The sequence below is a fragment of the Zingiber officinale genome, chromosome 7A (genome assembly GCF_018446385.1).
Source record: "Zingiber officinale cultivar Zhangliang chromosome 7A, Zo_v1.1, whole genome shotgun sequence".
Taxonomy (NCBI): domain Eukaryota; kingdom Viridiplantae; phylum Streptophyta; class Magnoliopsida; order Zingiberales; family Zingiberaceae; genus Zingiber; species Zingiber officinale.
In genome coordinates, this window is record NC_055998.1 from 68,100,811 (window position 1) to 68,116,977 (window position 16,167).

At 33.0% G+C, this 16,167-nt stretch overlaps 1 protein-coding gene across 3 annotated transcripts in view; it reads left to right on the top strand.

Moving 5' to 3' along the window:
- The window catches only part of LOC122001473 (protein DETOXIFICATION 47, chloroplastic-like), a 32,408-nt gene extending 18,861 nt beyond the window's left edge, over positions 1 to 13,547 (top strand). For 2 of the 3 annotated variants that reach the window (XM_042556230.1, XM_042556231.1), the window contains 2 exons: positions 1,452 to 1,560; positions 13,459 to 13,547. In XM_042556230.1, the coding sequence (XP_042412164.1) occupies positions 1,452 to 1,560; positions 13,459 to 13,535 (186 nt within the window). In that variant the 3' untranslated portion in view covers positions 13,536 to 13,547. Of the gene's footprint in view, positions 1 to 80; positions 719 to 1,451; positions 1,561 to 13,458 lie in introns of all 3 variants that reach the window. The other variant, XR_006117383.1, reaches the window with a different exon arrangement.
- The last annotated feature ends 2,620 nt before the right edge of the window (positions 13,548 to 16,167 follow it).

The window sequence follows — 16,167 nt, forward strand, 5'->3', positions numbered from 1 at the left end:
CTTGGGTATTATTGATCGCATTTACTACATTTGCATGTCTTTCATCTGCACTTCTAAACTCCCACCAATGTCATGGGCAGATATGTGCAGACCCAAAGATGAAGGCGGCTTGGAGTTTCGAGACTTGCGTGCATGGAATTTAGCCATCTTGGCTAAAGTACTATGGCAGATACAAGCTAAAGAGGATGCACTTTGGATAAAGTGGATCCACCATACTTACTTGAGGCATGCAGATGTATGGACCTGGGAAGCAACCCACACAGATTCTCCTCTGATCAAGCGTGTGTTGCAAATATGAGATCTTTTTCATCAGCTGCTGGATCACTAGAGGTCGTTGGACAGAGGCTAGCAAATTGGTTTGCTAGGGATGACGATGTGTTCGAGCATATGACTTCTTTAGGCATCATAGTCCTAAGAAGCCATGGTCCGGACAATGTGGAAGACCTATGTACAGCCAAGTCACACAGTTACCCTCTATATGCTAGCATAGAGATATATTCCCACTAGAGACAAAAAGGAGTACATGCAGGATCGTCAGTGCACATTTTGTAGACAGGTGCCGGAGACACAAGACCATCTATTCTTTGGATGCCCCCTATAGCAGAGTTATAGGAGGCGGATTAGAGACTAGCTTCACATGTGATAGGAGATGTCCATATATCAGCAAATGATGCGAGTTTTTGGAAGGCATTATCATGGGAGCATAATGTTGATAAAGGTTTGTCAGCTTGCCTTGTCTTTTATGATACATTATGCATGGAGGGCTAGAAATAGTAGTTTCTTTGGTGAGGGATAACTAGACAGTGAGAAAATTTCTAGGAGTGTGCAAATTTATATATATCTGTCTTTGGGAGGATATTCGGATCTAACACTATGTCGGACATAAGCAACTCCTATAGGGCCTCTTGTACTCTTAATTTGTGCTATACTATTTTACTTTTAAAAAAGCAAACTGTAATTAAGCATTGATCAATACCGTGATCACTTTTATATTATCTGAATAATTGATTAATGCATGTCAATGGTTCCTTTGGACTATACTTCACCCTAACAATCTAGTGGAAGGTACACAATTTCTTGATTTATTGTTAAACATCCTCTCTCACAGTCCAATAAGCATGAATAGTGAATAAACTACAAGAAAAGTGCAAACATGTCCATTTAAATATTTAATTTAGCTCCCTACTTAAGCATAATCTATTAGTTAATTAATGATCCAATCGAAATATCTATTGTTTACCAGTTATTATAGGTTGGATTATTTACCTGTCTTGTATATGCTCGACTTATGTTTTGGCATACCATTGAAACCAAATTACATAAAAGTTTTATCAATTTCCACCATAACACTTGCATTGTATGTTTGTGGAAGATTCCATGCCTCCCCCCTCCCCTCTTTTGGTTTCTTTCACTGTAAAGCATCAGTTGATAATTGAATATTATTGTTGCAGGATAGAAAAATAGTACAACATCAGATATCTATGCTACTTTTTGTGGCTTTTGCTTGTGGGCTCGGAATGTTTCTGTTTACAAAGTTGATGGGCACACAGATACTATCTGGTAAGCCAACATAGTTGCAGGAATTTAAATAGTTTAAAATTGACTGCTAATTTTTCAATTGATATGATTTGGTTTTGTTGTTTGACAGAAAATTGCCATTATTATTAACTTATTTCTGTAAGGGATAATTTAAGAAAAATAGATTAAGCAAATACAACAAGAAGTTTATGCGCATGATCATCGAGGTGTGCTTGTTAAATAGAAATGCACTTGTATGGTATGGGCACACAGATACTATCTGGTAAGCCAACATAGTTGCAGGAATTTAAGTAGTTTAAAATTGACTGCTAATTTTTCAATTGATATGATTTGGTTTTGTTGTTTGACAGAAAATTTCCATTATTATTAACTTATTTCTGTAAGGGATAATTTAAGAAAAATAGATTAAGCAAATACAACAAGAAGTTTATGCGCATGATCATCGAGGTGTGCTTGTTAAATAGAAATGCACTTGTATGGTATTGATTACTCAAAGGACAAAATTTTCTATCTTTATTTGTGGCATCAACTAATTCCAAGATTAACCTATAACTTGAAGTGAGTGAAGCTAGAGAAAAATTTTATTTATCCTTGTACATCTAGAATTCGATTATACCTACAGCTGTATAATCTTCACAATTTTTCATGGTAGTAAATACTAGAGACAGTTTGCACACTTCATATGCACAACTTTTAGTTACATCACACATATTTTCTCAAGTTAAATTTTGAATCTTGAGGAAGTTATGTACAAGATCAAGCTTCATGGTGCAATAGGGTATTAAAAGAGGGTCTCAGCCACTTATTCAAAAAAAAAAATACTCATGATGCCTAGTTCGTTAGAGGGTGACAGACTTGTTACAATGGGGCAAGGGATCAATTCTCGGAGGGCACATGCCCTCAGGGAAAAAAATCCCTCTCACCTCCTAGCCAATTTGGCGGTCGGCTATAAGTTGATTCCGTGATTTACCTCTCTTCACATAACCAGAGGATGGACTATGAGTGACACCTGGGGTGAGCATAATCATCTTTTGCTACAACTAATGCTATAAGTCTAGTAAAAATCAACTATCAGCAAATTCACTAAAAAATGAATTATTAGAGCCAGTATTCTCAAAATGTAATAAGTTATTTGACATAGAAGATAAAAACCCACTTACCGGTGATATACAATAATATATCGGCAGCGCACAAATAAATAGTGAAGTTTCGGTTTATAACCGCAATGATGCGATTTCGGTATCATATTATGTTGATATAGTTTCGGTTTTAAAATGAAAATTTTAACTTAAATATTAAAAAAATAAAAAAACGAAAATACAAAATACAATATTTTTTTTTTTGTAAAAAGAAAATGTGAGCCGTGAGATTGCGACGCCCATGCGACCTATGGGATTGTGGCACCCCCACAACCCATGGATCGCGGCTCCCCCACGACCCGCGGGATAGCGCGATCACGACATCCCTGCGACCCTGTAGAGATCATTGTGGGATCACGGTTGCCCATGGTGCCGATGTTGGTTGGCAGGAGGAACAACAAATTTTGCTCGTGCCATCCGGCATGGTATGAGATTTTAAACCTTGACCACCGGCGATTATTCGTTACTACATCCGTATAGTGCCATTTAATATTTTTATTCTTTTACTGGAATTCTTTTTATTACAATTATTTTATTCTAGTTTCACATCTTATTAGTTAGTTTGAACAAATAACCTAAACTAACTTTTTAGTATAAATTATGCTAATTTATTGATGTATCATATAGGGTTCGCAAATATGAGTTACACAATATGAAAGTGCAAGTAGCTTCATATAAATCATCAAATAACATAGAAGGTCTAAGTAATATATAGCTAGTATCAACTGAAGAGTAATTTAGAAATTCATTTTAATTTTTACAATAGCCATCTTAATTCCCATGTGAATATAAAAGGATATCAATTATTTATTCCATAATACTTTAATTATTTTAAAACCCATTTTACTATTTTTAAATATTATTTTAATCCTATTTTTCAAAAGTAGTTATACAAGCATATATAATCCATTTTATCTATTCATTCATGCACAAGGACATATATATGCAATTTAAAGGATATATTTACTCACCTTTATATATAGCTAAAAGCTCGGAACTCCAAGTAACAACACTCGAACTCTTATCTACAAATATAATATGAAAATAACTTAGAACTCAAAATAAATATCTAATAATGATAATATTATTAGAACATAAAATTTACTAAATTTTGAAGTCATTTGACCAAATTTTAATGTTGCTACCTCAATATATTTCCAATTTCTACATGATACCTCGTACTATTGTATGCCAACTTTATTTAGTTATCAAATTCTAGATAATGTCAACCTAAAAATGAGATTCTAAATTTAAAATCTTTCGCCTTTCCCCAATCAATGAAACAATATAAATGTTTCATTCAAACCTATGCTACAAATCGTAATTAGTCCAAATCAACCATTTATTTTTCCTATACCAAGCATCCTAGCAACCTTAATCTCACTTCTAATAACCCATAACATCACTAAACACGACTTACTAACAATAGTTTACACCATATGAACTGGTATGAACAACATTAGTATAAGTTGTTTAGGATGCAAAAGGATCCACTAATCTTCTAAGGTCACTAAAACAAATTCCGATCTATCTCCCCCGAAATAAAAGTCCATTCAGCAACATTACTGCTACACAATTTGTAGGATTTCTCAAACCATAAAGTTTAATTGAAATTTCCAGCCAAGAATAAACCAAATCTGAGCAGAAGAAAAGTTTATTGCTTGTCCTGCACTGAGTGCGTGGAGGGGAGGAGAGGCATGGTTGCTAGCTGGAAGAAGCAGCTGGTGGAGCTGCTGCTGTTGTTGGCCGGAAGAGTAGATGATGCTGGCTTCTTGCTGGAAAATAAACAGGAAGAAGCTATTCTGCTGGTGGGATAGAAAAAGACAAGGAAGAAGTGGATAGCTGTTTTTGGCTGGAAGAAGAAAGAAAGCTGCTGTATTGGGGTTGCTAGAAAAAGGACGAAAGGAAAAACTGTGTTGCTGGAAAAGGAAAAAATAAAGGAAATAGGATTTGCTTGCTGTTGCTGGAGGCTGGAATTGAGGAGGAGAAGTCGTTGCTGGTGAGATGCTGGACTTGCTGTTGGCTGGAAGGAGAGTAAAAGCAAGAGTTGCTTCTGGGAAGAATACAGGAAGAGGGAGGAACAGCTGCAATCTTCTGATGCTGGAAGAAGAAGGGGAGAATAAAAAGGAGGAGAAAGGAGATGGGAAGCTGGTGTGTGGACAGAAGAAGAGGAGAGGTGGTGTGAATGGTGAGGGTTTTAAATTGATTGAACTAGTTTAATCTATTTAAAATTTGGTTTGGCCATAAATTGGCCAAATCAAACACAAATGGACCCCAGTTTGAATCTACGTAATCATAATCCCTGCGCCTATCTTATGGATTTAATCCAAACTCAATCCGAATTCAACTTGATGTCTAAGTTTCATTTCTAATGTCCGACTCAATCTATTTTGTCGATTCAAAATTTTTGGAAAACTTAATTTGATATTTTATCGGCTAATTTATTATTAATATTTGATTTTTTTCTATATAAAAATCAATATTTAACAATACATATGTGTAATACCTAGAAGTGATTTTCGTTCTACTATTGATCTTGCCTAGTCAGTATATATATCTATTTTCTAAAATACAAAGCCCTTTCCTTTCCTCATGTTAGTTTTAAATATCTGAGCATCCTATAAACTGCCTCCATGTCTTGATTATTCATGAATTGGCTCACTATACTAATCAAATAGCCAATGCCGGATCTTGCGGGTCTTGTGTGAAGCAAATATGATTTTTTTTCCACGAGTCTTTGCTATTTGTCATTATCAACTGGTGCACAATCCTCTTTTGTTCATAGTTTGATTATTGAGTCCATGGGAGTCTTTGTTGGTTTGCATCTGACCATCAGTTATTCTCAGAAGGGCCAAAACATATTTTGTTGAGAGACTAAGATCCCTACTTTTGACTGAGTTATTTCATTCCAAGAAAATGCCTGAAGCTTCTTAAATTTTAATTTTGAATTCTTTGGTATGCTTATCTTTGCATATGATTTCTGTTTGAATAATGTCATCCACATATATAATAAGGTTAACAATTCTCCCTTGAGGTGAAACTTTAACAAGTGATCCCATGGCATTGTTTATAACCATACTGCTACTTGATTACTTTGGTAAATTGTCAAACTAGGCTCTTGTGAATTATTTAAATTCATATAATGATCGTTTCGACCTACATACTTGTGACTCATTAAGGAGGGATGCCCATGTAAACTTTTTCTGCTAGGTCTTTGTTGAGGAAAACATTTTTTGATATTAATGGAGTGAGCAGTCTAGATTTGTGACCAGATAGGAGAATTTAAACTATCTTCAATTCAGCTACTGGAGTGAGTTTCTTCATAATTGATTCTATAGGATTGTGTGAATACTTTTGCAATTAGTCGAGTCGTGAACCAATCAACATTTCCATCTTCTTTATATTTAATTGTAATGACACATTTGTAGCCTACAAAGCACTTTCAAGATGGTAGGTTTCAATCTTCTCTAGTAATTGGATCTTTCTACAATCGTAGCCTTCCATTTCAATATTGTGAGAGCTTCATGTATAAATATAAGAATCCATGTTTAGTCCAAACTTGCCACAAAACACTTGATTTGTCATATAGCCCTTGATTAAGCATGCAAATGAGCTAAATCGAGCCAAACTTTGTGGTGTTCAAGTTTGCTTGATAAGGTAACTGAGTCAAGCCAAGCCGAGCTTAAAATGATGAAGCCATTGAAATGGTTGTTCATGCTTGATTTCCTTTTTACACGCTTGAGCTTGGTTTGTTTATTATCGAACTCTCAATTCAAGCTTATTTGATTATCTGAAACTTTTATATTTTTAAACTTGTCAAACTTTGTTTGTGGACACACGAATAGTTCACAATCTCTAGTCATGAACATTAACGAGTTGAACACAAATGTATTCAAAGTTATTCATTTAGTTAATAAGTTGTTCAAGTTTGTTTATTCAATTGACCTTGTGCTACTAAGTCGAACCTACCCTTGATTCAATACAAAGTTATAGATTGCATGTTTTATGCATTCTCTAACTCTCTTGTTTTGCAATAGGAAGATCGCTATCTTTAGAAGACTTAGGATTAGGGTTGCCTTGTATTTTTTTTTTTTTTTTGATCTTGAGTCCGATTTTGATTCTTGGATTTGCTCATGAGGTACTTGGTGCTCTATCTCCTTTAGCTTTGTTTCCTTATTGGATAGGTGTTAAGGGTTTTGTTGTTTTTGGATTGAGTAGTGTTTAGGGAACAAAAAGACTAGGGAGACTTGGAATTTTGTTTGGCTGAATAACTGTTGGAGAAGTAGAAATGTTTGTTTTTGTGTGTGTGTGTGTGTAAGTTCACACATTTCTGTAGATGAGTCAAGGTATGGGGTCATGGGTTCATTTTGGTGCTGAGTCAAGGTATGGGACTGAGGATTCATTTTGGTGAGCAGGGATGGGGGTGCTATTGGAAGTTCGCACATTTCTGTAGATGAGTCAAGGTATGGGATCATGGGTTCATTTTGGTGATGAGTCAAGGTATGGGATTGTGGGTTCATTTTGGTGAGCAGGGAAAGTTTCTATCTGGGTATCGACTAGATTTGATGAAGCATGAGGAATATCTATCACATTAATGTCCCAAAGCCGATACTCTTGTGTGAAATTACTCCACTGAATATCTAACTTTGGCCTTTGGGTACAATTGATGTTCAAAAAATGCAACATACATGGAGCTAGAATTTTCTTGTAATTGGAGAATAACATTTATACCCTTTTTATGGGAAGAATATCCCAATAAAATACACTAATGACTCTGGGATTACGTTTTCCCCTGTATTGGCTATAAATATGGATAATAGCGGAGCGTTTAAAAAACTTGAGAGGGATGGAGGATATGAGATGTGCAAATAATGTGTTTTAAATATGATTTAACACGGGGCTGAGGTAGATTGTAGTGAATATGTCTTCCCCAATTCTAGTTTGAGGTATGTTAACACAAGAGCTTAGATGAATGATCCCTTGACTTACTACGAAATCACTAAGAATGAATGCAAAATATTCCTTTACATCGTCTGATTTCAAAATTTGGATTTTGGTTTGGAATTGAATTTGAACCATGGTATTGAATTTTTGAAATATTAGACCGACCTTTAATTTTTCTTTCATTAGGAAAACTCATATAAGTTTAGTGTGATCATCTATAAATGTTATGAACCAACGCGATCCAATAATATTTTTGGTCAACAATCCCCACAAATCACTATATATTAATGCAAAAGGAATTCTTTGTATAGTAGGTTAGGATAAGAATTTTCAACATGTTTTGTGAATTGACGAATATCACAGTGAAACTCATTTGGATTGTTATCGTTAAAAAGAGCTAGAAAAAGATTTGTAGGATATATACAATTTGATGTCCTAAACTATAGTACCATAACATAATAGCATTGACCCCTTCGAAAAGCAAAAATTAGATTTTGACTTAAAGACGCAGAATGATCTTTCCTTTTAGAACAATCATTCGCCTCGAGTAGATAAAACCCTAAGCACTCTTTACCATTACCAATCATCTTCGGGTCCAAGACATAAAATTCATAAGAAATTGGAGAAAATTTAGTAACATAATTATGATCTTGGGAAAGTTTACTAACTAATAGTAAACTGTAGCTTAATTGAGGCACTAAAAGGATGAAGTCGAGTGTTAGGTATTTTTAAATTTTGCTAATCCGGTGTCAATCGCTTTGGAAAGTGATCCATTTGTTATACCAACTATTAGGGGTGTCAATTTGGGTGGGTCGGGTCGGGTTCGGGTTGAAAAAAAATTATAAAAAATCTCAACCTAAACTCGATCCAACCCGATACAACCCAAAACCCCTAAACCTGAACCTGACCCGAATAGCCCAAATAATAAGATTAAAAATGACTTTTTTTTTTTGTTATTTTTCAAATAATTCTTCACTTTTATCTAATACTGTTTCATTATCATACTAACATTAATATTGGTATACATTAAAAATATCTTAATTTTTAAAATAAAATTTGATTTAACTTCGAAAATCCACTAAAACCTAAATTTGGGTCAACTTGGGTCAACCCGAACCAATTTGAACCTGACAACTCTCAACCCGAACTTGATTTTTTTCGGGTCGACTCGGGTTGGGTCGGGTTCATTTTTGACACCCCTACCGACTATTATGTCTCATGAGATGAGCTAAAATTGTTAGAGGAAATATAATAACACAATTATAATCTCAGGTGAATTTACTAACTAATAGTAAGTTGCAGTTTAGTTGAGGAACTAAAAGGACGTAGTTGAGTATTACGTCTTTAGAAATTTTTAGTAATCTAGTCTCAATCGCTTTGGAAGGTGATCTGCTTGCTACAACTTTTATGTTCTCATTGCTGGACCAGCTCAAAGTTGTGCTGCTAGAGGGGTGGCGGGGGAGTGTGAATAGCTTCCTTTCGAGGTTTGATTGATGCTTATGTAATGTTGAATACGCAGTGGAAAGAACAACACTTAATCAAACCACAATAGTAGAAACACCTTGATTTTATGTTGTTCATAACTTTTAGGTTGCTACTCCATGATCCTAGAGTCCACCGAAAACACCACTATTTTTCTCCTTGCCAAATAACTTTTCAAAGCAGGAGTAGTAATGTAAAACACAAGAAAATCTTTTGAGAAACAAAACTTTCTTCTTGCACAAAACACAGGGGAATGAAAGTTGTTTTGTCGGAGTTCTTTATGGAAGATGAAGTCTCTTGAAGCTTTATATCATCATTCAAATCGAGCAGGTATCCTTCGAAATTTCTAGGCATTAGTTGACTGCTTGCATCCCACTAGTCTACTGATTGCTTTATTTGGTGATTAATTGACCATTCAATACTTTTGGACATTCAAATCTGTATTAATACTTGTTGGAAAGTGTATATCAGTTGACTAACACTCTTCCTAGTCGATTGACCTAGTCGACTCGAAGATTCAGTTCTCTCAGAATTCAAGTTAGTCAACTGCCATAATCGACTAATAAACTTTCTGTGCAAAACCGTGAAGTTGAGGGTTTATTCAAAATCATAAACCAATTTGTGGTTTTAGTTGCGTTAGTTGATTACTTTGTTCTTAACATTTGACTAATGCAAAAATCATAAATCAACTTATGGTTTTAGGTGTGCTAGTCGATTAGTACGACTGTGTCAGTTGAAGTGCCAAAAATACTGTTCATAGTGCTAAAACCATTATTCACACCGAATTCTCTTATGCTAAGAGATCCCAAGTCTCCGAGGCTTCCTCGTATGCTTATGATAGGTTGACCTCGACTTTTTTTAAGACTTTCATTGCCTAGAATCTTCTTCTCTAGCACTTTCAACCTGGCCTAGCATCCACTCACCCTTGACTTCCTAGGATTTCATTTCTTGCTAAACATCCAGTCCTCCATAACCTGCTTAGATTTCTGTTACATGACCGATATTCAGTCCTCTATGATCTATCAAGACTTCCCTTTACATGCCCAACATGCAATCCTCCGTGACCTATTAGGACTTGTATCATGTGTCCAACTTCCGTTATTCTATGGCTTGTTAGGACTTCCGTTCACATGCTTAACTTCTGATTTTCTATGACCTATTAGGATTTCCACTTATATGTCTAACATTCGATTCTTTGTTAGGACTTCCATCACTAAAATTGTCCAGTTAACTATGACCTACTTGGATTTCTCTCTTGTCAACTTCCTGTTGAATTTTCAACTGTCAAGTCCAGTCAACCATGACCTATTCAGACCTTTCCCTTGCTAATTCTCAATTTGACTTCTAACTAACAAGTGTCCAATCAACCGTGATCTACTTGGAGTTTTTGACGGTTAAGTATATTGTCAATCTTGACTTCATCTCGATCAACCATATTGATCAAATATCGAAACCTAATTCGAACTTGATCAACCTTAACCATAGGTTGATTGCACCAACACTCACAGCATGAGCTAAGATTTGTTAGTCTCTCTATCCCTAGTTATGCAGTGTGAAGCTCTGGAATTTACAATTGATGAACTTATAAAACTAGAGATTCGGTCCCAATTGTCATAGTAGAATCGAATGTATGTGATTGTTGCATATTGTTGCATTAATAGCTATAAAATACAGCTCTTCTTTGCTAAAGGTTAGACTCAATAGGTATTGAATTTTTTTCTCTAACCGCAATGTTGCCCCATTTTGTGGGCGTGAGGGCTTCTAATATGCTAGTTTCTTGTGAATCTTCCTAGGAATGATGGTGACAATGAATTATGGTTAGTAGGGGACGCCTTCTATTAAAGAAACTCAAGTTAGTCTTCTTGGAGATGATGGAAGAGTAGTGGAAGATGATTGAGAGCTAAGGAGGAAAAGGGCTTGGTTATCTTAGTGATGGGGTCAAGTAGGTTGTGTTGACTTTCTTTGTGGCTTGCTTATGCAAAGCAATCTTTTTCAAAATATTTCATGCCACACCAAGGAGTGTTGTCCAATTGAAGGCATGAACATTCACTCGTTCCGCATGAGAAATGTGATCTTGGCAATAAGGAACTACGCGTCACGACTATGTGATTTCTATGTGAAGGCACTACATCATGAACCCATCTATATCCTCTATCTACACCATCGAATTTTTCTACTCATGTGTGATTGATGACACATGTTGAAAAAAAAGTTGGCCAAGTGTTGCTTAGAGCATATATGACTACATGGTTTAAAGGCTAAGGGTAGAAAAACAAATTCTTAAATATGTCTCCTTTTCAATTATTAATATCAGCTACTTCTATTTTATGATCTAGGCATGTTTTATGGATGGTGTTCTTCAAAATAGGCAATGCCCTACAATCAAACTCATATTTTGAACAATATTCAACTTTATTCCAATGGTTGAAACATAGAAGAGCTGAAATTATTTTATTTCTATGATTATGTGAATTTGTTAAAGAGTCTACAATCTGGTTCAACAAAATAGCAACTTTTAGTTTAGACCAAAAATAAAATTGAATTTTTTACCTTGCTTTTCATGATGTAGTTTACTTGATTCACGTTTTTTTAGTTATATGGGTGTTAAAAGTATAATTTAAAACTTGGTTCCATGCTAGTCTGCATTGGTGTTGCATTCATCTTCATCTGTACACTGAAATAGAAACCAACTGTTTCATATGTCACATAATTGACATGTTTCTTCCATATATTTCCATTTTGTTTTAGCCTTTATCAAGTTAAACAAACTTAAACCCTATAAATCTAATTTAACTCATTTAAAACCTGATGAAACCTAACTTAGATCTCATTCCATGTAATTACTCAATTAAACATACAATGACTTGTACATGACAATAACTGTATATTATAAGTATAATTGTATAGTGCATGCAACAAAATATTAAGTTTATATAATTCAATGAAGTTCATCTCAAACCCATGACTTAAGTTAGTTGTACTTAGTCTTCCAAGTTCCAACTGCTATAGTTCTGACACATACTTTGATGATATCAAATCAGATCTGAGACTATGCATCAATACTCGTACCCATTCTAATCTGTTTATACTAGTCCAACATTTTGGTTGTTGACCAAGATATATCACTGTACATGTTGATTAACCGATTCAAATTTCAAATGTCTCAGGAGCTGCATTGATTTAAGAATAATTTAGTGTTGATCTCACAAAACAACTATGAAAATCTTTGCTCCCTTTGACAGCAAAACACTCATTCTGGTATTACCATATTTGTAGAATCCTAATAAGACCTCAGTTGGGATACTCTTTACTAGTAAAGCATGTTCGAGAGTTGAGATGCTTGTTTGTATCTTTTTCAGTTATTTAATAGAAATTATAACTCATATTCCGAGTAACATTTTTGTTTTGGTAAAAAGCAACTAAATAGCTGGGGATCAAAGTCCAAAACCATATTGGCTTCCCTTTTTCGAGTGTCAGGACAGTGAGGGTACTGTTGAGTCTTGTTATTGAAATTGGCATAGTTACTGAAATCAACATCGAAAGACTTCTGCCTAATTATGTTTGTTACTGTTATCAAAATTTCATTATTTGTTGGAACTAATTATCTGTCAGTCTGTACCATGCAAAATGGTTTACTTTGGAGTTTGACTTTGCTAGAAGCAACCCGAAGTTGTTATAAGCCTAGTTGGTTGTAGTTTGTCATCACTTGTTCTTTCATTTGCGATATTAGTATCTAACTGTGTCTTTTGAAGACATGGCAGTGGGGTTTATTTATCTACATCATTTTGGGATTCTTCTCAGTTAGCAATGTCTTAACTGAAATATATTTACTTTGGTAGAATCAATGATGAGGGTGCTAACAAAGTCATCTCAGGCCATGAGATCATGTTGTCATTCCACATCTACATTCTCTAACAGCCACTGTTTTCTTCTCTTCTAATCTGATTAGCAAGGCAGAGTGATTTTATTTTAGATCTTCAATTTATATGTTGAACTTCTCAGAACCAAGAATTGACTACACATCTCTGCTCAGTTGGGCTATTTTTGGTGAAATAGGTGGATAGAAATTTGAGGTTGTTTGTATACTAGATGGTTAGATTCCTTGGCTTCATTCGAGTCAGATTTCATGTGGATCTTGTCTTAAATTAGGTTGATTAAATAGGCTTAGAGAAGTCGTGGGAATTCTGAGAAAAACTATGGCTTACATTCTTTTTCTGAAATTTTGAACATTTGCCTTGGCTTGTTTAACTGTTTATTAAAACTTGTATTTTCCCCAGATAGTAGGAATTGTTCTATTGAATTGGCAATGAAACTCTAGAAAGTAATTTATTTTCAATTTTCTCTATGTTTCCAGCTTTTGTTGGATCAGAAAATCTGCACATGGTTCCTGCTGCTGATTCATATGTTCAGGTGAATTTTACATATATTTGATTGTCATTAGGCAAACCGAGTCTGACTACATTTTGCTTTCTTGGGTTCAACTTATTAGCACTAGATTTTGTAACTTGCAAGGAATCTTATGCTGGTTAATGTATCAGACCACACCATTTTGATTAAAACCTTTATTATTTTCAAATAATCCATGTTAAGAACTTTGTTTTGACTCACTTAATGCAGTTCTTGTTTACCATTTCTCTTTTGGTTATTGTCTTTTCGAAGATAGTTCTTGATGTACCTGCAAAATTATGTAATTCAGACTCTAATCAAATTTAAATGTACACTTGCTCTGTATCCAATAGTTGCACAATTGGTGCCTTGATTTGGTTTGTGATTTCATTTGATATTAGGAGCAGACAAATTGCATTGTATATTTTGACCAATACATATGAACAAACCAAAATCTCTATTAACATGTTGAGAATGCCATATGGTGCCAAGATGAACCAACCTATATTGGAATAAAATTCTATAGATCACGTGAAAAGATCAATCTGGATCACAAAACGGATGAGAAATAGAAATATCACCACGGGGAGAAGTAATAGTGAGGAGAAGATGAGCTATGACGAGAATAACAAAGTGACAATAATTTTTTTGGAGCACCAACAATAGGTAGTTGAAGAGAGGGGACCGGAGGTGATTGCTGGATGCGATTGTTGGAGAGTGATCACCTCGCCAACATTGCTTGTGAAATTGAGAGAGGAATGAGAGGTAAGGAATAGAAAAATAATTAAATTATATAATAGTTTTAATTATATTTATGTTAAAATTGATATATATAAATAATATATCATTGTTTATATATATATAGCAGTTGTATTTTATTTATAATAGTTTGCATATTATATTATATAACTACTATTAATAATATAACGATTTTACATTTATGATAAAATATTATATAAATATAACTGTTTATATAATTTATATAATACTTATATAAATTAATTAGTTAATTATTTTTATAAATGCATAATTAACTAATTAATTTTTATTATAACGGATTATTAATTGTTTATATTTATAATTTACTGTTTAAATAATTTTCAAATTATTATAATTAATTAATAAACTGATTATATATGAAATCTACTATTTAAATAATTTAAAATAAATATTTATCAAGAATTAATTAAATTCTTCTTATATATAATCACCTAAATTAGCTAATCATATTATTAATTAACATAAAATTTATTATTTAATTATTTTATTAATTAATTACTAATTAATAAAAACTATTTCAATTTAATTTTAAATATTATTTTTAAATTAATTTAATTAATTAAATTTTTTGTTATGTATATTCACTTCTCATTAGTTATCAAATTTGTAGGTAATTAATAAAAAAATTAGTAATTATTTTTTCATTAGTTATTATATATCAGTTTATTAATAATTATTTATAATAATATAATTTTTTTATCCGATAAGAGAATGAATAAAATAAAATTTTAAGTATAATTTTAGTTATAAAAATTGTATTTAAGTAATTTAAAATGATTTTGATTAATTTAAATGGTAATCAATTAAATTTAACATTAATTTTAAATTAAAACAGTTTTATGAATTTTTGAATATTTTTTAAAATTAATAAATTAAATAATTTTGAAAATTTTAATAATGTTAACAATTTTTCATGAATTTAAAATGATCTATTTTTTTTTTCAAAATATTCTTAAATATCATGCCTTCTAAAATTTTTATAATTTTTTATTTACTTTTGAATTTTTTTTGATAATTTTGATATATTTTTTTAAATTATTCATTCCAATAATTACTTTCTTGTCTTTCAAATATTTTTAAAATTAATTATATATTTTAATAATTATAAAATTTTAATTATTCCAACATGAGTTCATAAAATTTGACGAATTTATATTTATATATGTATACTCTTGGTTTTTGTCCTACTCGATTGAGTACCACAATTGTAGTTAGAATTTTGATCATGGTGCTTAATAGCTATGTGGCTCCAGATTTCAGCTAGTGTTTTTTTCATGCAGTTCCCAATTTGATATTTAGCTCTAGTTCAATAAGTGGAACAAGAATATGTGTACTTTTGCATTAAATCCAAAAGTTTAGAAAGAGGAAGTTTTGATAGTTTTTTAAATGCTACCTTTACTTTGTTACAACAGTCTTAGCTTCTTTTAGAGAAGGAGATAAGGAAAAGAGAAGTTATTTATCTTAAAGTTGAAATTATATAACAACAACAACCAAGCTTTATCCCACTAGATGGGGTTGGCTATATGGATTTTTTTATGTCATTAAGTTCTATCTCCTACTATATCATCTATACTTAAATAAATTTTATTTTGTTTTATTGTTGCTAACCAAATTTTTTTTTATCTCTCTTCTTCGTTTAATATGCGTGTTTGTTATAGTTTCACATTGTCTAACTGGAGTATTTATTGGTCGGTCTAAATACATACCCATACCATCTTAAACGTCTCTTAGAGTTTTTTCTCAATAGATGCAATTCCGACTTTCTCTCTAATACTCTCATTTCTTATTTTGTTCATTCTTGTATGCCCACGCATCCACCTTAACATCCTCATCTCTGCAACTCTCATCTTCTGGTCATGTACTCTGAGTTATAGCCCAACATTCAGCTCCATATAAC